The 24,991-nt window shown below is 37.5% G+C and overlaps 2 protein-coding genes across 6 annotated transcripts in view; one reads left to right on the forward strand and one right to left on the reverse strand.

Annotated features, from left to right (window-relative positions):
* Positions 1-341: 341 nt before the first annotated feature.
* acsbg2 (acyl-CoA synthetase bubblegum family member 2) lies at positions 342-21,849 on the reverse strand. Of its 3 annotated transcripts, none has more exons than XM_067413971.1 (15): positions 21,645-21,849; positions 14,290-14,425; positions 13,387-13,469; positions 10,584-10,852; positions 8,804-8,892; positions 8,255-8,375; positions 7,330-7,410; positions 7,059-7,208; positions 6,727-6,903; positions 5,906-6,087; positions 4,682-4,924; positions 4,368-4,585; positions 3,672-3,811; positions 2,306-2,552; positions 342-2,188 (listed from the first exon to the last, which is right to left on the reverse strand). In XM_067413971.1, exons 2-15 carry the CDS (start codon positions 14,400-14,402, stop codon positions 2,070-2,072), a joined length of 2,232 nt encoding a protein of 743 aa, XP_067270072.1. In that variant the 5' UTR covers positions 14,403-14,425; positions 21,645-21,849; the 3' UTR covers positions 342-2,069. The 3 variants fall into 3 exon arrangements, with proteins under 3 accessions (XP_067270072.1, XP_067270071.1, XP_067270070.1); XM_067413970.1 differs by having other exon boundaries at positions 21,636-21,849; XM_067413969.1 differs by lacking the exon at positions 21,645-21,849 and adding an exon at positions 17,811-18,007.
* Positions 21,850-24,232: 2,383 nt separating this feature from the next.
* rfx2 (regulatory factor X, 2 (influences HLA class II expression)) overlaps positions 24,233-24,991 on the forward strand; it is a 52,251-nt gene continuing 51,492 nt past the window's right edge. Inside the window, exon 1 of one of the 3 annotated variants that reach the window (XM_067413975.1) lies at positions 24,233-24,451. The gene's annotated coding sequence lies outside the window, so the exon portion shown is untranslated. The remainder of the gene's footprint in view (positions 24,452-24,991) is intronic. The other 2 variants (XM_067413972.1, XM_067413976.1) reach the window with 2 other exon arrangements.

Raw genomic sequence — 24,991 nt, forward strand, 5'->3', positions numbered from 1 at the left:
TATATATATATATATATATATATATATATATATATATATATATAATAGATAAGGCATAACATTATGACCGGTGAAGTGAATAGCACTGATTATCTCTTCATCACGGCACCTGTTAGTGGGTGGGATATATTAGACAGCAACTACAAACCTATCAGTTGAACTAGTTTTTAAATTTATGATCTTGTCTTTTTAATCTGATGCTAAAAGAACCATAAAACATAATGCAAAGCAAAGATCCCACAGAGCATTTACTGTACTACACTGAAATTGTACTAAACATCTAGCAAACTGAAACATTTCTGATCCTATAGCGACATATGGATGAGCACTTTACCACTTGATCATGGTTATAGTACATTTATTGTCCAGTACAGGGATATTTCTCACATACACATACAGGTATAAACCTGGACTTCCATCTCCAAAATCAACTAATTCAGTTTTAACAGACATGCACATTTCAGAAAACCTTAACTTCACACAACTAAATGTCACCCAGCTCAAAAGTTTTCAGAGTCAGGTAAAACCAGTCAAATCTTTCAGTCTGAGACTTCATGTTACTGTATGTTCACATTTCCAAATGGTCTGCCCTTCAAGCTTGTCAGGCCAGATCAAACTTACAATAAACAGTTTTATTTTGTCTAAAAAGAAACCTGTTTTTTTTTTGGTTTATAAAAGGCATGTGGATTGAAAAAAAGCATGGAGAGTAATTTTATTTAAACCATATTAGAAATCCCAGAGAGAAGAAAGGAAATCACCCACTAGCTCTACCTTCATTCTCACCTATTCTGACTGAGCAAACAACTGGTCTCATTTAATGCACTATTTACTTTCTATTTACAAAAAGGCCTCACTGTGGTCATGCTATGCAGTCTGAAAATACACACTTTAGAGTAACAGGTCCAGTATTTGAGAAACACTCTCCAATGTAAGAAAACTATTTACAGAGGGAAAATCAAATCTTTGGATTTGCAAGTAAATTTCAGTTACGTTTATGTATATTCAAGCACATGGCAGATTAAGTAGCATTTCCTTCACTTTCACTGTTCAAAGCAAGTCCATTTAACCTCTTTGATCAATCCATATTGGCATTTTTGTATACAATATAAATAAAATCAGTTACAGTTTTGGCTAAAACGTCCTTATTGCACATGCAAAGCAAAGAATAATGCAATTCAAAAAGAGTCAAATGATCACATTTAAACAGATCTATTACTCACACAAGATCCTTCATGTCCCGTATTACACAAGTCAAATATTCACCGCTTCTCTCTTTCCAGATTACAACGGCGGGAAAATGGTTTTGCTACTTCAAGGATTGTCAGAGTGACACAGCAAAGCATCAAGTAACACCACAGAAGAAGAGGAAATGTATTTACACTATATAACAGGTTAATTTTTACAAAGAATTAACATGAACCAATATTGCATAAGCAAAACAAGTCAAACAAATGTGATGCATTTGGTTATGAAAAACAAGCAAACAAAAACATTTATGGCTTGTATGGTGTGGGAATCCTGCTCACAGAATGAAGTTTTGAGGATGTTCCTCCGCAAACATCTAGTTTCCCTTAAACAACCAGTTTTTGGTGGCAGTTGTTCACAGCAGCGCCGTCCACCAACGACCACTACTACCGAACACTTTCCTCAAAGAATTCAGTCACGCCTGATGCGCATGTTTGCCCGTTAGCTATTAATATTTATCAAACCTTGTTGATAAATTTAACCATAAATTAGTCAGTATCACCTGTACTTACATATAAAATCAATAACATGGCTCAAAAGACACTTCAGTATAATTAGGCAAGAAAATAAATAGTAGTCACCACAAAAAATAGTTTTCCACAAATGGCTTTCATAAACATGTTTTCCTTTTTTCAGTAATACAGAAAAATGTAAACAGTATGACAAAATAAAACAAACAAAAAACCCTGAACAAATATTAACTCAAAAAACTTAAGCAAAACACAAGGTTTGAGTGGTGTTCCTATGCAAGTGTGTGTGTTAGACTATGTTTGTCTCTTTGTCTCCGATCTCTTAAGTGGATGACACAAGCTTTTGTTGGACACCTATTTAGGAGGCAGAGGGTTGTCTGGGGTGGTTGGGGTCACGACTTCTTTGTAAAAGCTCTCAATCTGGTCTTTGTACATCTTCATGACCACTGGCCTCTTGAGCTTCATCGTGGGCCCTGAGGGGGAGACAGTTTAAAACAGCTCAACAAACAGCCTATATAGATCTTAAATCAACATTATTACTAACAAAACCCTAAAACAATTCACAAAAAGTGAATTACTAAGAAACTCACCCAGTTCGCCTCCAGGGATAGAGAAATCCTGATCCAACACGGTCCATTTCTGGATGCGCTGGGCGTTAGAGGTGGCTCTCTCATTGACGCGGGTGATGCCGTCTTGTATAGCCGCGTTTATGGAGCGGTCACGGCCACCGGCGATCTCGCTGACTCGAGTGGCGTTGCTGCCGAGTGTGCGACACAATTCCACCGCCTCAGGGGTCATTTCGTCTTCGGGAGAGCCCGTTTCACTGTTTACCTGACACTGAGAGCAAGAGAGAAGCGTCGTCAACATTTTTCAATGGTAAGATCCTGGAATTGTATATTAGATTAAATACATTTTATCCACTCCTTTTAGGCCTACCCATTTATATTTAGATAAAGTGCCAAGTTTAAATTAGGTTTTTAAACTATTTTATAAATTATAAATTATTATTTGTGATGCTGAGGTGTTCCGAATGATTTTAATGATGTTACTATGTGGTTGCCAGGGTTTCTCTGATCTGGTCTTTAGATATGACGTGGCTCCCTTATTCAATGCAAGTCTGTGTTTTTTTTCTACTCTTATTTCCCATTGGAGAAAAAATATATTAAAAAAAGTAATATCACCTGTACTCAGAAACTACATGGTTTGAGGCATCATGCTGAGCAGGACAGGTTACACAATGAAGTTTTAAACAATAATAGTAACATAATACTGCATATATTATACTTCTTATATGTAATAATAGTAATACTAAGCACCACTATTTAGTAAAACTTTTCAATAAAAAAAAAAAAAAAAAAAAACTATTTCCACTAGGGGGCGCAGTGATTCCAGGAAAAAGCATGGAACTTGTAATTACACACAGGTCCACTGGTTGGCAGCAGCTTTTAAGTTTATGGAAGTGGTTTGATAATATTTGAGAATTTATCACTTAATCACTGACTAAGATCATATCAGAATGTTTATCTCTCAGTAACTTTACACAACCCAACTTCTCAGGTGAGATGTTCAGAACATGATTACACAATTACACAAAGAGGACATTAAAAATGAATTAATACATATTGAATAATCAAAGTAATAAACCTTTTCTTTTGGTCATTAACTATGTTTAACACCTTTTACTAGACAATCATGGCCGACCTGAATATTTTGGTGAATGACTTGCACAACAAAAAGACACAAAAAGACTAAACTAAATATTTGACAAAAATGTCACTTATCACAGTTAGTTAAGACAAAAGCCATCTTTTCCATAAATCTGAGCTTTTATCACAACGCTTTATCAGGTCTGGTGAAAGAGCACAAGGTGTATAATGACACACAGGTTTATACTGGAATAAACAGATTCACACACACATATATGTATACCCATACAGACACACACACAAATGATACCTTAATGGTGAGCAGCATGGAGAGGAATTTTCTCTTGTCTCCGATAAGCATGGCGTTGCTGATGAGCGGAATGGCTTCTTTAACTGCGTCCTCAATTGGCACCGGAGGAATATTTTCTCCTCCAGCTGTGATGATCAGTTCTAGAACAAAAACAGTAATTTCATTACATGCACCACACTAAATTCCTTTGAAATGTGTGGCCACTTTATATTTAAGCATCTTAAGAAATGAGATTGCATTGCTGTTTTAGATCCAGTGAGTAAAGGTGCGTTCACACTTGACAGGTTTGCTCTGGTAAGATTGCTCTGTTATTGCAGTTCACTTGAATAAGTGTGAATGTTGCCATCCCAATCCTGGAGCACAACAAAAAGCGGATAAAGACCCACCCTAGCGCTTTCAACTTTGGTGAAATTTAAACCGAAATATGAACGCAACATGGACCGAAGACATCTAAACAAACCAAAAACAGGAAGTGATGTCACAAGGCACTACCCTAAAAGGACAGAATGCTCCTCATTATAAGAGTTGTTGCCCATTACAGTTTGATACAGGTGTCTGAACCGCGTCTTGCAGCAGATCTTTCAACAACAGGAATTTGTGCAACAGAGGAATTTTAAAGGTGGTCTCAGTCCGCTTCCAAATGAGTTTGAAGAGGAAGCACGAAATCGTTTTTTTATCGACCGTCAAATTTATTACCTTTAATGCGGCCGGTAATGAACAGGAAGTCGTTCTGGTCGTGTTTGCCGAGGTCTCCCGAGTGCAGCCAGCCATCTGTGTCCAGAGCCTCTTCGGTTTTATCAGGCATGTTCAAGTATCCCATGAACACATGACGACCCCAGAAACAAATCTCTCCATTCCCATCAGCATCGGGGCTGAAGATCTTTGTCTTACAGCCTGGAATCACCTTTCCACAGCTGAGAAAGAAATGCAAATAAAAAATATACTAAAAGTTAAAGCTGATGTGACTAAACATGACATAAAAAAATAAATAAAAATGAAGGTGTCAATACCTGGTGAGTCTGAAGGCATCAGGCAGTGAGATGGTATGCGGTCCAGAGCTCTCGCTCATGCCGTAGAGTTCAAAGAGAGGAATGTCCAGACTGAGGAAAAACTCCAGCGTGTCTTTGGTTATGGGAGCTGCTCCAGTGTAGCACCTCGTACAGCGATCCAGACCCAGTGCCTTCCGAACCTTCCGGAACACCAGACGCTTTGCCAAACGATAGTTCAGTGGCTTTCTGGACATGTTGCCGTTACTGAAGACACAGGACAAGTCCTCTGTTAATACGCAGCCTAATTGTTTTACAGTTTAAATTGTCTCCAGAAAAACAGTTTGAGTAAAAAAAGTTGTAAACAAATAAATATTTTATTTTATTATTAATATAATTTGCTCTATAATGTTTCTTTATTTTAAATGTTTCAAATTCCTAAAAAATTGTTTCAATAGACTTTCAATCCCAGATTTTCCTTAAAGACCATATTTTATTACTTTGTGGCATTTTATTAAGTCAACATAGTTGGGGTCTAGAAATCTGAGACCACTTATAATTGATATTAAAATCTGACATCACAAATGTTATTCTAATTATAAATAAATATATATTTAAAATATTGAATTACTATTATTAAGAAGCATTAATTGCTAAAAGCGGGTTTAAAGGGGTGGTTTTATGCAATTTAACTTTTTTAACTTTAGTTAGTGTGTAATGTTGCTGCTTGAGCATAAACAGTATCTGAAAAAAGTTACAGCGCTGAAAGTGGAAAATAGAGATACTGTCTCATAAAGTTATGGCAGTTTATTGCCTACAAAACGTCCGGTTTGGACTACAACGAGCTTCTTCCTGGGTTGGTGACATCATAAACCCTTGTTAGTCACCGCAGATGTGACTTCTGCCCCTAATGGTAAGATGCGTGGTGTTTCTGGACAACCTGTGCTTGGCACTTCAGCCAATAAAAATACAGGAAACTACATTTGGCCATCTAACCAATGGAAGACCAATGTGGTTTTCAGAGGGATGGGCTTCATAGAAGGAGACGTTCAAATGAGGAGACGGCGCCCCATAAACACAACCAAGCATAGAAAAAAAAACATGAAACCACCCCTTTAAAAAGATTTTGAATTTGGTCTCAAACTTCTGGATCCCACTGTGAATGACTGCTATTTAAAAATTAGTGGCAGGTATGCCAGGTAAGTTTCTACTTTCTTTTTGCGTGTGTTTGGGTATGCATGTACATACAGCTCCATTTTGTTGAGGTTGGTCTGCAGGCCCACGTCTTTGGCCCAAGACGCCACCTTCCGGCGCACGGTGGACGATTTGGCTCCAATGGACTTCATCTTTTCCTGCATCTTCTCCCACACTCGTGGGACACCCATGAACGCAGTAGGACGGATCTCACGTAGGGTGTTGGCCAGAGAACCCTAGGACGTGCAGTGACTTTTATTATTACACATGCAAGCATCGTTAAATCAATGACCCTATTATAAAACAGTACTGCAGCGCTACATTGAGACCCATTGAGGCACTACAGATATCACATGCTCAGCTTCTAGAGATCACAGGGGGAACATATCAAGCATCCGTTTGAATAAAATATCTGCCTCGGCTTGTTTTCTGGAAAGGGCTGAAAATTAGACATTTCTGAATGTAAATGACTTTCTGTGTGTGACCTGCATGACTAAGACTTTATGAATTAAGTTTTGTCAAAAGGATCAGTTAAAAAGCTCTTTAAAGGGATTATACAGTTGGTTTAAACTAACAAGACTCTCCTCAGAAGGATCTTCTCTTACGTACACAAAACAGAGGGATTAGTGGAAGAAAACAGGAAGGGCCTTCACTAAAATGTACATTACCTTTCAAAAGTTTAAGGCTGTTTTATATTATATTATTTATAATATAATTTAAAATTTTATTTATTTATGTGATTGCAAAGCTGAACTTTCAGCATCATTACTTCACAGCTTTTCCTAGCATTATTTTCACAGCATTATTCCTACAGCTTTTTTTGCGCCAATGTGTCAAATGAAGAGCAAAGGATGTGTATTAATGTGCGCACTAACCTTTAGCGCATCAGGCTGTGCAAAGTATGTAACTCCTCCTGCTTTCATGGGAAGCCAGATGTCAAGCATCTGTGCAGCAATATGGCTGAGTGGAAGGTAGCTCACGACCACTTCCTGTAACTTATCTGCATCTGTAAGACTTACATTTCGGCCTGTTGCAAATGCTGTCCATGTCAGCTACAGGAGGACAGAGAGATGATTTTAGTATTGAAAAATACTGATGACTAAGTTCTCTATATCAAAAATTAAACCCTAATTTTAAAGTTTGTTTTTGTTATAATTTACTCAAAAGTCTCAAATGTCATATTCTGGATGTTTTGGGTTTAACTCACGTTGTCGTGGCTAAGCATGACTCCCTTGGGCTGGCCTGTGGTTCCGGATGTGTAGATCAGTGTGCAGCACTGATTTGGTTTCTGGGAGCTGATGATATCATCGAGCTGATCGTCTGGCTCATCACGGCCCAGCTCCATAAACTGCGCCCACTATGCATATCAGATATTTACATAACAAATGTCAGATTTCAATTAGGAAAAAAGGCAGTACAAAGGAAAAAAGACTACGTTCTGAGAACCACATTGAAAATATTTGACTAATCAAATGTACCGTGTAGAGATTGGGCTTTTTCTCTTTCAGCTCATCTTTGTACTGGATAATGGCTTTTAGATGTGGCAATTTGTCCTGGACCTGAAATGTAGGGTACACACACACACACACACGTACAGCATTAGAGATCATCAGGAAAAAGCCTACAGCATATGGAGTCCTAATTTTTGTATGTATTTAAGCAGTGATTAAAATGATTAAAATTGATCAAAATTCCCGATCGGGATATGAAAAAAACAAACAAACTGGTAAATGTTTTTGCAAGCTTTACCTATATACATACAGTACACACAAACATATTATCTTTAAGGCAGGACCATTAACATTTATGAAATCATTCTCATTACTGCAGGTAAAAAAAAATTATATATAATTTTTTTTTGTAATTTTAATTATGAGAATTGTAATATTTAGAAATAGCACAGTACCTTTTAAAAGTTTTAAGGGTCAGTACTTAAAAAAAAAAGAAAACCAATTAATACTTTTATTTAGGTAGATGTATTAAATCAAAAGTGGCAGTAAAGGCTGTTTTATTTTATTGTTTTATTTTATTTAAGATTTATAGTTGCACAAAATTTTACATTTCTAATCATTCTATTCATCAAAGAACAAGAAAAAGTTCTTTGGAGCGCCCAATCAGCATTAGAATGATTTCTGAAGGATAATGTGACCCATGAAGAAATGGCTGCTGAATAAATAAATTATATTTTTAATACAACAAAAAAACATTTTAAATTGTAATATTTTTTTTTTACTGTAACTTTGCTGAAATGTAATGCAGGCTTGGAAAGCATATGATAATAAATTGAAAATAATCATAATTTTTAAAAAATCTGACCAACCCTAAACTTTTGAATAGTAGTGTAGTTAAAAGATAAAACGTTCTAGAGAGTTCATTTGGAAATTTGTCTTCTACTCTCATTACCTGTAAGATTTTCTGCAGCTGTTTGTGGTTTTCCACCACAAGGATGTTGGCCTGGCAATTCTCCGCCACATACTGGCACGCCTCAGGGGAGTTAGTGGTGTAGATGCCCACAGCAAACCCCCTGCCAATGACAAACAGAATCCCTCAATAAACATCCTGAACTTTGTTATTGCTGTAACCAAAAGGCGAGTAGTTCGGCAACAGTAAACACCTTCAAACATTAACAACAGTCCCAGCTACTTCTGTTCTGACTCCACCTATATGGTCAAGTGATGCCGTTTAACAAGTGCAGATTGTGCCTTTTCCCAGCTCCCTTTCTGACTTTAGTGAAGACAGCCAGTTAGTTTATGGCACAGCAGAGCCATTATTTGACTCTGATTAAATGATTAAAGCTTTGTTTTGAACAAACACTGGCTGTGTGCTGAGGATGTGTTATTGACAATGACCTGTATGAATCTAGAGTTAGCATGGCAGCAGCCTGAGTATGATTATGGTTGATTTGAAGAATCATAGGATAAAGTGTAAAACATCCTCACAATAAATACTTACCCAGCTAAAATAGCCCCAATGTCAGCAATAAACCACTCGGCTGAGTTGAACCCGAGAATACCGACACCGTGGTACCGCTCCAGACCGAGCTGTGAACATACACACACAGTAAGCACATGTACACATTTCAAAGCAGAAATCCCAGCTTAATGTATTGTTCGCTCATAAGAATTCCCAGAAGTCCCACATGTCAATTTACATGCTCTTTTTTGCAGTTAAATAAATGTTAAGTTAATTAAATACTGCCGTTTATCTCCGTTAAAGAGTTGAATGACATTTTGGAGTTCCTGAACTAGTGAAGATTTTAAACAAAGTTCTTGCAATAAGACATTAAATAAATATACAATTTGTAAAACCAGTTTAACAGAATCACTAAGAAGATTCAGTTTTAAATGATTTTAGTAGCTTCAGACAAAATATTGCATGCATGTCATGACATCTAACACCTCTTTGATGAAGTCTTTCTTTTGTGTTTATGCTGACTGGAGTACATACAATTGAATCGGAATTGCTCCCACAGGGTTTGAGTTGGACAAATTACAGTCGTTTTGAGTTTCACAAAAAAACACATTGGCCACCAGGCATGACATCCTGATCCCCATGGGGAGATCGTGACCAGTTGGGAGTTCAACCTCATCCCAAGACAAGGACATGGAAAAAACGAAGACGATAAACAAAAGCCTCCCGCTGCAGAGAGAAACTATTCTCAGGTACTGCGACCAACTGTCCTCAAGCTACAAAACAACTCAAATCCGGCTCTGGATTGTGCAGAATTCAAGAACGTCACATTAACCTCAAAAGCAAAAAAATAGTTTATTTTGAATAAAAGAATTAAAGCACTATTTCCATTTTAGAACACTCATCCTAATCCTTATTACTTTAAATGGAAAAATAAATAGAATTCTCATTACTGTAATAGAAAGAATATTTATATTATATAAATCATGATAGTATTTGTTGTACTGCCATAAATTTATACTGACTTGTATTGAATTTGCACTGTATTATGTACAGTATATATATTATAGAAATGAAAATAAAAAGAATGAGGCACATTATGGTAATGTGAACGGAGCATGAAAATGTGCTTGATTCTCATCATTTTTTATGAGCATTTTTATTTATAATATCCATCTTAAAATTGTAGTGCAATAGGACCAGGATTGTCATTTCCCAGATGCCGTATTATACAGCGCACTAATTCTCAGGCACTCTCTCCCTGAGGTCAAATGCTTTACTCAAGGACAAAACAATGACTGTCTGTGATCTGAATAACAGTTACACCAGTTCATATGCATTTATAAGTTAGGTGTTTGTTATCAGGCATCTCTTACATAAAATATTCTTCTTATCAGGAACATTACAGTGTCATTTTAGATAACCGTGTAATGCTGAGCGGTCATGATCTCAACGGCAAAAGCAAGAAGATAAATGAAAATGAATAGAGTTCCTGAATTGCTAAGCAATAAATAGTCCTGGGTTAAATTTGTTATGCTACCTTGGTGCTAGATTCAAACAATGAAAAACTGCTTCGAAACCTTTGGTATCTTGGCCGAGTTTGTTACAATTAGGGCTGAAAAATGTGGCCCAATGGGCCTGAGGTCAGTGTGAAAGAACTTCAAGCTAGCTGACAGTCTGCCACTTGGTTTTGTGTGAAGCATTGCAATTTCTGCTGGTTTACATTTGGTCTGTCTGTCTGGCTTGCTATGTGAGAGTAATAAAGATATTAGCACTCTTAGACCCTCGACAATACTGTTTTATCTGAGTTAATGGCCCTCACCTTGAGAAAGCTCTTGGCAGCAGTGCGGCAAGACTTGTAGTACTCGCTGTAGGTCATGGATTTCCACTGTTCTCCCTCCTTCCAGCCCAGTGCGGAGTAGTTGCCGAAGCGCTTGACAGTAGAGGAGAACATCTGGTTCACAGTCATGGCGGGTTCAGCCTCAGGACCGGACTCACCCATTCTGAGCTTAACCTCTCCATCCCTGCATGTGGTCCAGAACTCTGTGCCCTTAGTGGACAAGGAGAGGGAGTCGGGACGAGGGGTGGCACCTACAAAGAGAATAGCTATTTATTGTCTTGGATCATTATTATAAAATAGTTTTGTAGCAGTAATATGGTTTTAGGTGGTACTTTAAGGTATAAAATGATAATACCACAGTGCTTTTTGGTATTATACGTTATTGAATTCTGTTTTAGTCTCTGCTGTAAATCAGTTTTTAATGTTATCATCACAAAACTAAAGGAATGCATAGCTGATATTAAAATGTATGACTAATAATTTCCTACTACTTAATTCTAAAAAAAACCTCAGAAATTCTAATTCTGCACAGTCGTTTTCAGATCTCTCCATAGATGTTCAGTCGGGTTCAAGTCTTGCCTCTGGCTGGGCCACTCAAGGACATTCACAGAGTTGCCCCGTAGCCACTCCTTTGTTATCTTGGCTGTGTGCTTAGGGTCGTTGACCTGTTGGAAGATGAACCTTCGCCCCAGTCTGAGGTCCAGAGCAGGCTTTCATCAAGGATATCTTTGTACATTGCTGCATTCATCTTTCCCTCGAGCCTGACTAGTCTCCCAGTTCCTGCCGCTGAAAAACATCCCCATAGCATGATGCTGCCACCACCATGCTTAACTGTAGAAATGGTATTGGCCAGGTGATGAGCGGTGCCTGGAATCCTCCAGACATGATGCTTGCCATTCAGGGCAAATAGTTCAATCTTTGTTTCATCAGACCAGAACAATTTATTCAGAGGTGGTTGTTCTTCTGAAAGGTTCTCCTCTCTCCTCAGAGAAATGCTGGAGCTCTGTCAGAACTGGGAACACTTCCTAACACAACCATTACATTGTAAGAAGAATTATAAATTATTCTTCCAAAATATAATATTTGGTGTAAATATAATAAATGCTACTGATTCTGATGGATTCTGACTTGTGATACAGCCTGAATCATAAATCACACTGTGATCGTTCGTTGGCCAGAGGAGAACTGGCCACCAAAATGAGCCTGTTTTTTTCCTCCATTCTGTACCTGATGAAGTTAGAGTTCCTTGCCACTGTCGCCTCTGGATTGTTTAGTTGGAGACACTTAATATTCAACAATTTTATTGTTGAATATTGCCGGGCAATGCCATGTCAGAACTGCTTTATATAATTGATTTGATAATGTTTACAACAAAACTGAATCAACACTAAAAACTGACTTCAGCTGAACAACAGCCGAGATGCAGAATTTTCATTTTATCACTGTGGATCTGCTTTGAAACATTCTGTATTGAATAAAGCACTATATAAATTAAGGTGACTTGACGTGTGTTTCTGAAATCTAGAATGTCTGTGTGGTCTTTTTGTTTGCACAAACTGATGAAGAATTTCTGCTGCAGTGTCTGCTTTAAATCAAACGGCTCGGCAACACCCTATCAGGACATTTACTCTCACACACTCTTTGGCCTCAGCATCAGTGACCCATTCATCACTAGTATCTCATACACACACCGGCTGTTTGAGAGTTTCTGATGAGGTTTCAGCAGCAGAGTACACAGAATCATTTACAGCTCTGAACAAGAAAACAAACTTCTGGTGTCACATCAGTATGCACTCTTCCAGACAGTGAGTGACTAGCCTCATGTTTATGATAATTGCACAACTGTTTTGTGAACATCTCAATTTAAAGCGGCAGCGTGTCATTACAACCAGAATTGCAATCTATTAATTTTACCGTTTAGCAAGTGTACCATTTGTGGCATTTTTGTCTGATCAATAACAGAAACAATTCTTGATTTTGCCGCTAATGGTGCAGAAATTAGACACTGCAAGAAATAATTTGCAAGACAGCTGAAAATAACATCAACGGGAAATTATGCAGGAACGGTGTATGAAAGGGCAAGAAAGTCACCCCACACATTTTACAACGTCCTGTGCAGTGTCAATCTGATATAAACCCATAACAAACAACCATATGCTGACCATACATTCTGCAAAACCATTCAAAATGAAAAACGAACCCATCACAGCAGCTTGATCTGTAAATCTAGGGTCATGTGACATGACCTCATTCAAAGCTCTATTATCTTATAAAAACAAGACAGACAACAGCATAGTGATGGAGCTTCTGGAAGTTCACACATGGGACATTTTCAAATGTCTTTTGCAACCGTTTAACCCTTATAAACAAAGGCATATGGGACTGTCATCCTGGTGCATGTCTAAAGGAAAGGGAAGTTTATCTGTATGGATAGCAGCTTCCTTTTCTAAAACTTCCTCTCACTGAGCACTTAATGGTCATAGTTATCTCAAGTTCCCGAAGTTATGTAAGAGTTTTCATGATAAAAGCACTAAGGAAGATTGAGGTGTGAGTTGTGTTTTAGTTCTCCGGCCAGCCTTCCATCACTGTGCTTTTTCTGTGTAATGCAGAACTGAATTTACACATGGCACATTTAGGGCCTTATAAAATGTAAAAGACTTGTTCAAAATGCCGGTTATGGTCACATATGCCTGTATAGAGGGAGGGCAAGCAAGTATGTTTGTTTGTAAGACTAAGTAAATTTGTTTTAAGTGATTTGCGAGACAGCAAGGGTGTGTAATCTCACCTGATTCTGTGTGCACACTCTGTGCAGCTTTGGTGTTAGATTGCTCTTCTCTGGCAAATGCTGTTTCCTCCTCTGATGACTCACTGTGAGGAAATCAGGAAACCAAACATGAGTTTTCCAGACAAGCAGCATTCTATAGCTGAAATGGTCTCATCTTTCTCTCAGACACCCATGAGTATCACTTTACATAACTCAAATTAGTTTTTGCATCAAATCTGCATATTTAAATGATTTTTGAAGGATCATGTGACACTGAAGACTAGAGTAACAGCAGGAATAAGCATCACAGAAATAAATTATATTTTAAAATATATTAAAATAGAAAAATAGTTATTTTAAAGTGTGATAATAATTATAATAAAATAATAATAATAAACTATTAATTAAAAACTATTTAAAATATTTTATTTTTATTAGAACAAATGAATGCAGCCTTGGTAATATATATATATATATATATATAAATAAAAATCTTACTGACTCCAGTCTTTTGAATGGCAGTGTAAAAAAACATTGCCGAGCAAAGTCTACTTTGTTTTTTATGCAAAATCTCATTTCATTCCTACTCTACTGTATCTGAAAAGGAACAATCATTAATAGTGTATACTCAACTTGATTGTTATTTTATGATTTAATCTTTATTTGATGTATTGATGTGATTCATTATGGTGAATTGCATCTTTATTTTATAAACCTGAAGCAGAAAGGCATTGGTAATACAACCAGTTCTTCATATGAAATGACACTCCTACATAACGTCATCCTCATGTTTACAAACAAACCTATCGTGACTAATTTGTCAAAATCGTACATATAAATAACCCATGGGAATTTAGTTGACCTAATATACATGCATGTTAAGTTTATGTGAACACAACACAAAATAAATGAAAAGGCACTGACTTTGCTGTAGACTCTGCGATGGCATCTTCTAGGGAGGCGAGACTGTCTGCTGTTCCACAGGACTGGAGGAGGCTTGCGTCCCCGGGATTGTCCATCACTAAGGCTGTGGACATGGCCGTAGGTTCACACGCAGTCACTAAAGTGAATAGACACAGTGTTGTTAAAAGTAGCACTCAAAACAATGGTTTATTGCCCTAATGTAAATATATGGAGAAGAATGGCCTATATGAAATAATGACATATAAAATGCTTTAAGATGGCTTTATTGGTGACATGCTAAAGAGTGTGTGGACATAATGCAAGTGGGCACTATATATTTTGTAATATACCACTCAATGGTTACACACATACAACACACTATATTAAAGTGAAATGTAAACCTGCAACAAACGATGAATGCCTATCTAATACAAATCATGCTGGGTCCCCAGGAGTGGCACAATTCTTTATCTTTCTGTCTTCAAGACACCATCATTAAGATTTTACTAAATAAAAGTTAAAAGTAAAAGCCTAAATTCTAAAGGTAAGCACCTGAAGTGAGCATGAGACAAACAAAAACTATTTAAACTAAAGATATGTCCAGGGTACTTTTCTTCAGTATGTTTTCCCTTTCAGTTGTTTCTCTACATTAAAATAACTACAGTTTTTTATTTTCTTTATTCAAACATAATTCACTATTATATTTATATGTGCCTTGTATGCCTCCCTTCATCTTATTGAAAACCATAAAAATGTAAATTGCTTTGACAGATGGCCGCATTATTCCACAAAATTTCCTAACATGGCTCCTGCAGACTGCACAGAAAGGGAGTGTATAATTTCCAAGAATAGGAAACGCACTACATCCAGAAAAATATTGCTGCCCACCCTTATATTATCTTCTACCCTCTCCATTCCAAAGCCTGACCTCTGCACCTTTTGAGCGGCATGTTGTTTTTACACGCCATAAAAACACATGCCAGCGATGCTACCGCCTCTCTGTAATGATGAGAACAATCAGAAATGGCCAGCGGATAGAAAAACAGGCGTTCAGATGTACCAAACAAAGTGAAAGAGTCTGAAATAAACCCAGGGAGTGAAAAACAAACGGGTGCTATTCATGATCTTTTACTCAGAGGTTTGGGTTTTGTTTTGTGTTGTGTTGTGCTTTCATGAAAACATTAGGGTTATGATGAGCAACACTTCCACAAAAAAAGTACTGTGGACGGCACTATTGTACAGGATACAAAATCAACTCCATGCTACATTAAAATACAAATTCATGAACCACAGGGTTTTATCATTTTATCAACTTAATCAACACAGTTTGTGTTCTGCATGTGATGTGCAGGAAAGTCAATCTAAAAATCGCCAAGATAATTAATAAAAACTCAAAATAACAAAAGACATTTGCTCCTGTGTATATTCCCTAATTAGTAGAATGATTTAGCTCACTCTTCCATCCCCCTTTTTCCAATCCATTTCACCTTGGTAACTTCCCTCCCAGCAGAGCCATCCTCATCCGCCTTCAGCGGGCTCCATGGCGTGAGCTCCTCACAGAGACACATACCACAACTAACACCCAGCATGCACTCAATGATGCAGATGCATACCCTAGTCTTGGCTGACGTCAGCTCGCCTGATAACATCCTCATAAACAGACTCCCTTGTCTGGAAACTGGAGGCATGCAAGTAAAATATGAATTTGGATGAGTTTGTTTGAGATTTATTGACTCATGCTGGTTAGACTGATGTTCCCTTGTGTCTTGTAGCTGGTGGGTGAGAATGGAACCAGTCAGCATCTCAGAACATTCACAAGAGTCTCAAACTACATTATGAACTCGTTTTGCCTTTAATCGGGCATTTTTAAACTCAAGTAACCTTCAAAAACCTGTATGTCAGATGCTTGAATACTGTCAGTCATTATTTAGAAATACACATCATCATTCTGCACATTCCAGTTTATTCTTACTCTTCATCCCTTTATCTCATCTTAATCAACCATCTGCTGTCATTTGATCAGTCCAAAGCTGTGAATTGGTGCTCATGGCCATTTTCACTATTTTCACGGCAAGTCATTTTACTGTAAAGCTTCTGGCCTTTAAATGTGGCACAAAGAAATCCCCAGAAAGAGCCAATGATGTTTTCTTCCTAATGACTAATATATCAGCAGATGTACAGTTGGTTGTAATTACATCCTCCGCTTAATGTCTATCAATTTATAACTCGCAAAAAGACCATCTTCTTTGGTCCTCTGGTGGTTTCCAGTGGTCCTATATTTTCCACTCTGATACTGCCCGAGGGACTTTCTGTCAACTGTACCAGTAAATTTGCATCAGGAAGGAATACTGATGCAACACACTCACATTCACGTGTGACACTGAAGACTGGAGTAATGGCTACTGAAAATGCAGCTTTGCCATCACAGAAATAAATCACTTTTTTAAAAATAAATAGAAAATGTTAATTTAAATTGTAATCTTTTTTATTTCACAATATAACTGATTTATTGTATTTTGATCAATCATGCAGTCTTGATGAGCATGAATTAACTGTCAGAAACACTTTAAAGATCCTAAACTTCTGAACTGTAGTGCATGTTCCACATCTTCCTTCCTCAAATTAGCAATCACTCAGTCACTGTCATAATGTTTAATGACACACAAATAATATGATTCACCATCAACTCAATGCATGATTAACTGGGTTTGTGACAAGTTCTTGATTTACTATTTATAATAATTGGACTGTAATAACCACATTTATACTAAAAATCCAACACCTTACATATCCGCAGGTTCATTTTAAATTTTCCTGCTTTTTCCCTCACTTTTTCAGACACAACCGGCCTGATTTTTTCCTCACTTTTTCAGACACAACGAAGACCGGCGTCTGTCCTGCATAACGATGGGAGAATATGAACTGAACACAGATGCCTCAATGGCTGTGCAAATCCTGTCGGCCACACCTCGTACAACACAAACATCCTGCAATTTACTGCCGATGCTTCTGCCGTGCCATCCGAGCCTGCGTTAACACAGGACTCAACAGGAGGACGGGAGAGAGGAGGGGTTTCAACACAGCTGATGCTGCCAGCAATTGTCGGCACCGCTCAGCCCCCACCCGGAAATTTCCATCAGTATGCCGGCACAGAGAGCTGGGATCATCCACAGGATACTTAAAGTTCCCATTGCCCATTTTCTCATTTAAATGAGAAGTGTGTGGAAAATACTGAATCCGAAACTGTATCTTTCATATGCAAAAATATTCTCACCCGACATACACGGGGCCACACCTCTAATTTCATATCACAGTTCACATCCATTAGGATCTAAACACATCAAACACCAACAATTACACACATATCTGTTGCTTTAGAAACTAACTTCCAGTGTTTAGGGGTGTAATAATCACTGATCTATATAATTACTATGTTCTCCCTCTCTCTATATAATTCAGTGGTTGTAATTCATCTTCTTCACCAACTCCAAGTGCTATAAAAACATTATTTAACGTATTAAAAATATGGAATGAAAACTTACGGTGCATCTTTACAGGCTGGAAAATTCTGCTCTTTCTTTGGTTTTTCTGTATCAAAGCTGAAATGCTTATTTCTTCTGTTTCCTTATCGTCTCACTTCGAAATGATGGCGGCTTCCTTACGCCCTCAACTGTGCTTGTTGCAGCACATTCATTTTCAAACAGCGCTTTCCACTCCTCTGTAACCACACCCTCAACGGTACCATCACCCCTTACGCAGTATCCTCAACCCCCCACCTACCCTTCCTAAAAACACTCCTTGTGCTCTGATTGGTGGAAATCTCTCACACCACAAGACTCATCCCCCATATATGGGCATACCAGCCCACTGAAGGCAAGGAGGGGGAGGAGCTATAAAACACACACACACGCCACTCTCCCTCTCATACATAAACCAATGCAGAAACTGTGAGGTTACTACAGTGCAACTTTGAGAATGATACATCAGCTTACAAAAGCCAGCACAGCTGCACTGACATCAGTCTATAGACACGTAACCCACAAACGCACATCTGTCCCATTAACACACGCTGCCATAATAATGGCAATATTGTTCTGCTGCTGTGCATCTGCATACGTGGATCTGCAAGACTACTTGAGCTTTCTGCTCCAACCGCCTTTGTCGCATGAGCGCACACACGTGTAGCTGACCTGCTAAAGTTCCTCTCATCTAACCAAAGAAACCAAAACCTATGTAAATATGGAACGACTTGAAAGCAAGTCTGCTAAAATGAGCTGTTCTTAAACGTGACATATAAAAAAGGCACTACACAAATGTATGCTGTGCAAGTCTAGGGGTCCAAAATAAAAGAACTACTAGAAGAATTAGGTCAGAATAAACCCGAGGCTGCCTTTGACAATTTTAGTTGTCAACTACTGTACACAAATGACTTTAAATACCTCAAATGTATGTGACTGACAGCTTGTCTCATTCCTGTATTTCTGGTTTGTTTCTTTAATTGAAGTGAACTTTAAAGTGAATGAGTAATATGTGAAATTCTGCGGTCTGCCATTATATAAACTGGGAAGTTTTGTAGTGGGGAAATTTTTGTCACCTCAGAGATTATCTGCTTTAATTACATTTGTATGAATCAAAGATGCTTTAAGCGCAGTTAAGACTTTTACATTGTTTTATTTTAAATAAATGCTGTTCATGTGAACTACAATAGTTCTTTTTTTTTGTGGAAACTCTAACACAGCTCTTTACGTCATTGATAATAATGGTTTTTGTTTTTGAGCACCAAATCAGCATATTAGAATGATTTCTGAAGGATCATGTGACACTACCAGAGTAAAGGCTTCTGAAAATTCAGCTTTGCCATCACAGGAATAAATTACATTTCATAACATTAAAATAGAAAACAGAATTAAAATTCTTTTAATTTGACAAAAAAACAACAACAAAAAAACGAAACATTACTGTTTTACTGTATTTTTGATGAAATAAATGAATCCTTGGTGGGAATAAGAGAGTTCTTTCAAAAACTTTTGAACGGTGGTTTACCTCACTGTAAAAAGATAATAAATGTATGTGAAGAGCAGCCTTCTGACCCCAAAGGTTAATGTAAGTTTAGCACAGGCATGCCGAAACTACACGCATATCATTAGTTCTACACCTCAATTTTAGAACTACTAACCGGGGAAGCAACATTTTTCTTTAGAAAGGTCTCAAGGTTTAATGGTCATGAATGTAATTTGACAGTAAAAACAAAACAAAAAACACAGACAGACCGATATGCACAAAGCCAGAGGCGTGCTTGCTTTGTCCTCTTGAAAAAAAGCAATCTTTTGATAATGTCAATGATAGTCCTTTTAACAGTGTCTTAAAGGCTCAATACGCATTAAAATATCCCAAAACCACTAGAACAATGTTAAATATTTTGTTGACTTGAATACAGGTACTTGAATTATCCCAAATGTTTCCAAGAATTGTTTAAATCTAGAGAAAAAAGCAATTTTAACCAGGACACCGACCGGACCGTGTCCATGCATCACCTATCACTGACATCATTCCTCCAGAAAAAAGAAAAAAAATTGTAGAAAACATGGAAACACAGAAGACGCTTTAATTTTATGCATTTTATTAGACAGCTGAGCAACTGTTTGGATACATTAATCGACAAAAAACTAAACATTGTTATAATATCTGATAAAACTACTGTACAAAACTTCCATGATCCAGTGGCCTCCACAGTAACAACAAATCTCACCCAAACGCTTGCTAAGAGACTGAGTGAGAGTGAGTGAGACGAGTCCTTATTTGGTCACATATGACCTGAAAGTTTTAAAAAGCTTTTATAAAAGGTAATGTCAAAACAATTAAACTCATAAGAAACTCTTAAACTTGTGTATTACATTTAAATACACATTTAATGTGAAGCCGTGTGACATAATGGCTATAATTGTTATTTAAGCCTAAATTGTGTGTCAATATCCCAAGTCACATTTCCCAGTTTCACTAAGGGGAACAGGAAATATCTCCTTTGGCACACAAAAACAGGAAAAGTGCAGTTTCCTTTGAAACAGGAAAGCACACACTGACATCACTGTTCCTAAATGCAAATCAAGGCACACAACATTGTTAAATGTGTATATTAAACTGGATATTTGTTTCACTAAGGTTATCAAGAAATCTGTTTAATAACAATAATTTCATCATTAAATCTGAACCAGCTGTCACTGTTTGAATGCGTTATTTACACATTTACAAAAGGAGTGCTTTCAGACGCTGATAACACTACCGACCATATGGTTTATTATCCAGTATTTACCAATCTAGGACAGATGACAATATTTCAGTTGGTATTATGAGTGGTATTAGAGAGTGTGGCTTTAGTGTGCATAAAAGGCACTGAGCTTTGGCAATTTTTTTTCAATTAATTCCTGTCACACACACATGCCGAAGTGGCCAAGACCACAAGTGTGTGGGTATTTGGACAGGCCCTTTGTCATTGGAAATGGAAACAAACAAAATCCCCCCCCCCACCACTTTGCACTGAACCAAATGAGTCAGACTCTAACACAATGGCCTGTCACTCTGAATGCAGTGGGTCATTTCACTCATAACAACATGCATTCACCACCTTTTAATTTGACTTAAAATCCTGTTGAGTGAGAATGTGCGTACGACACAAACAAGCCTACTTAGTGTAAATCACCCAGAGATAATCTAAAATGACACACTGGGGTAATGATAATGATGATGTTGCTGCTCTCCACCATAGCCAGACCATAGACCAGCCAATGACGACGTGGCTCTGCAATACCATGCGATCACGTGACCGCGAATTTCCGATTCTCATCGCCGCTTCCGACCTTCCGTAGCAGAGAAGCATCTGGCACGAGGAAGGTCACTTGCGATCATTGACATTAATCATCAACGCAGATTGTGTGCAAACCTCTTGAGGATGCTGCTGGTAGGGTTACCAGGCAATTAAAAAAGCTTTAATTTTTGACTCAGTGTTTATTTTTTACAGGGGGCTGAAAGCTGCATGGTGAAAGTTTAAGTTTATTTTCTTGCTTCATATCTGTATATGGTGCAAAGCTTGCTACAAAATAAACTTAACCAAGCGGGCAGGATTTTTAATCGGCATTTTAAAATATTTGTAAGATTTAATTTTGACTAAAATATTATTTGACAGGCATATGAAAGACAACAAGCACGCGTTCGCAGGTTACCTGAGCAACCGGAATGTCTTGTTTGTTTGGTAACTTAGCTAATTAGGCTATTGTAAATATAGGTAACTCGATAGATCTCATAGATTTGATTACATCACTAAAATAACATTCACTGATACATTACATAGAGATATGTAATAGTGTACTCACTTCACTCACCGTTTGTTTATTCTATCAATACGTCCAAGTGTTGAAGTTGTCGGTACAAGTTTTGTACAGATCTCAGATTCAAAGATAGATTTGAAGTCGGTTGAAAATCGTGTTGAGAGACGAAGATAATGCTCGATGATGTGTCTGTTTCTATTTTTCTGTCACAGAAGACCATGGCATGAAGCTCACGCCTACCCATAAACGCAAGATAGTGAGCGCGCCAATAATCATACTGTAAAAAAATCATACTTGCGCGCGCGCCCCCGTCACGTCCTTCAAGGCTCTCGCGCGCCACCTGTCGTTTACTTACTTGTGCTGCACGACCTATGTACACGTTTCCCTGATAACCCGAAATGACGGCAAATCTATTAAATACATGTTATAAAAATACACAATAAAAACGGTCCGTTTTATTTTTTATAAAACAAAACAGTTGAAATCTGTTATTTATTTATTTTAATCCGTTTTTAATAAAACAAATCTTTGGGACAAAATAAAAGTTTAATAAACAAAACTGCAACAAATTGATGTTGCCATTTTTGAGATGGCATACTACTTTTATTATTTCTGTCAAAAATGTGCAGACTGCCAAGAGAGAAGTTTTAAACAAAACTTGACTGTGGACTTTTTTATTTCCAAGATAACTTAGCATTTTCTAAATTTAACATGTAGTGAGGTGATAAGACAATACTGCAACATAATACTGTTTACGATTATGTCAGTGTTTATTGTTGAATGATAAAACTACTTCACATATACAGTAAATGTCCAAAGTCTGGAAAAATGTTAATGATTAAATGTAAAATATACAGTAAAAATGCTGACAGTATTCTGAAATATTAGTACAAGTTAAAATAACTGTTTTCTATTTATATTTTAAAATTTAATTTAATCCTGTGATGCAAAGCTGAATTTTCAGCATTATCAGTGTCACATTACCCATCTGAACTCATTCTAATATGCTAATTTGGTGCTCAGGCTCATTTCTTTTTAATATTAACAACAGTTAATAAAAAACAGTTGCTGCTTAACTTTTTTTTGTAAAAACTATACTTTTTCAGAAATCTTTAATTAATAGAAAGTTCAATGAACAGCATTAATTGGCATGTTTTAAATGTATTTATTAAAACATTTATTAAATAGAAATCCTTTATAAATGTTTTCACTGTCACGTTTGATCATTTAATACATCCTTGATGAATAAAGATATTAATTTCTTTCACTTTAAATCTTACCACAGAGAGGTCTCAAGGACAGCCATGAACCTCATGAACTCTAATATGCGCGGATCCCACTCTGCCACACACACGCACGCACACACACACACACACACACACACAGAGAGGGAGAGAGAGAGAGAGAGAGAGAGAGAGAGAGAGAGAGAGAGAGAGAGAGAGAGAGAGAGAGAGAGAGAGAGAGAGAGAGAGAGAGAGAGAGAGAGAGAGAGAGAGACGTTTGGAATTCTTTACTCAATCAACAATTACATTACACACTCAACAATACAATAATTATTCACCAATTAAGTATTCACCAAGCAAATGTTAACAATTCATCTTCACAAAACACAAACAACCCCCTATTTACACACCATTTGTACATAAATTCAACCATATTTGCTGTAGTTTTAAAGAATATATATTCTGAATCTGCCCTGATTCTTGATTCAACAAGAGCTGTAAACAGACTTAGAACTTTAACAATTTGTCCTTCAAGAACAAGTCTGCAAGTCTTCTAGAGAGAGAGAGAGAGAGAGAGAGAGAGAGAGAGAGAGAGAGAGAGAGAGAGAGAGAGAGAGAGAGAGAGACAGAGGGAGTGAGTTCAGGGTGCTATTTTCACACTATGAAAAGTTTTAGTGCAACATTTATAAATAATTGACTTAATTATTGTTTACTTTCTGTACTATATGTTTAACATGTGATATGTAATATTGTTTGTTTGCTGTAGTATATCTTATCTTTCTGGCACCAAGGGAAGTACTTCCTAATTTCATTGTATTTGACTATAATGAAAATAAAGGCTTTCTATTCTATTCTATTCTATTCTAAATTGTTGAATGGTAATAAATGCAGCCTTGGTAAGTATAATACATTTTAATGTATGATAATGGTTTTAATGTTTTCCAACTCTTGACAGGTTCTGTGGATAGGTGTTTGTTTGACGTTGATATACTGCCACTAAGCGGCGATTCTGGGGAACTACGATTGAAAATGATCTGCCAGTCTCAATACTGATATCATGGACAGTTCTAATTAATTATAACATACATAGTAACGTTTTAAAATGTATATATTGTATTACAGGTAGATATGCACTGTTTAGCAATTACATTGCAAATATATTACGTGCATTTAATTAGGTTATGTTTAGACCAGCCATGCCTTGCATTTTGTTTTTTACAGCTGTAAATTGGCAACGCATGCGGAAAGACATGTAACCAAAGAACCAAGCCATTTTATCACCTTTATCTGGCAGTTAGCGCGGTAAACTGACAAGTTTTTGGCGGAGAAAAGCAGCTCAGAGGCGCGTTTGTTCGCCGCCGCTCGCAGCGGGAATCAAACATTAACCGCTCGAAGTAGAATGCGTTAGGAGGGGCTCGGGGTTGGCCCCTCCCCCTCTTGCTTTTTAGCCCTTGACGTATGAAGAGGACGGTAGCAACAGTTGCCTCGAGACCCCCGCTCGCCATAGTGACTGTAGTCGTGGAGACAGTTACTTACCAACGGGAGCAACACTCAGCAACAGCAGCAGCAGCAGCAACTGGAGGAGAGAGAGAGGGAAAAGAACAGTAAAGCCAGGGCAGATCTAAGCAAAAGTCTGAGGTGAATATCTTTTTACTGCTTAGAGAGAGCGAAATTAATTGAATGTAAATTTAACGGACCACGGAGGTTGAGTAATGTACATCTTGACGTGGTTTCACGCCCTTATCTACTCCGCTGTCTATTAGAGTCACATTAGCACGCTAGTTGGTTAGCTCATCTGGTTCGCCAACTTCAGTCAGTTTGTTTGGAGATCGGTTAAACTAATTAGCGGAGAAATCCAAGTGGTCTGTTTGTACGCTGAATGATATACATGTTGGTGATTACGTCTGTAAGATTAATATGGTTTATAGATGGGTTAAATCACGAGCTAACCGGCTAACCAGTCACCTAACTAGGCAAACTTTCTTTAAAAGCTGGAACTGTTTTAATGTCGGCTAGATCTGTCACATAAGCAACTTAAGCGCTTTGTTCCGTCGTTGCTTTTCTTCAAGTATCGCTTACATTCTCGAAGAAGTGCGTGAGTTGATTCGAGGAGACTGATGAACCTGCCTGGTTAGGTATGACTAACGAGCCCAGGTTAAATGTCTTTCGTTTGAACAG

This window comes from Pseudorasbora parva, chromosome 13 (genome assembly GCF_024679245.1).
Source record: "Pseudorasbora parva isolate DD20220531a chromosome 13, ASM2467924v1, whole genome shotgun sequence".
Classification (NCBI taxonomy): Eukaryota; Metazoa; Chordata; class Actinopteri; order Cypriniformes; family Gobionidae; genus Pseudorasbora; species Pseudorasbora parva.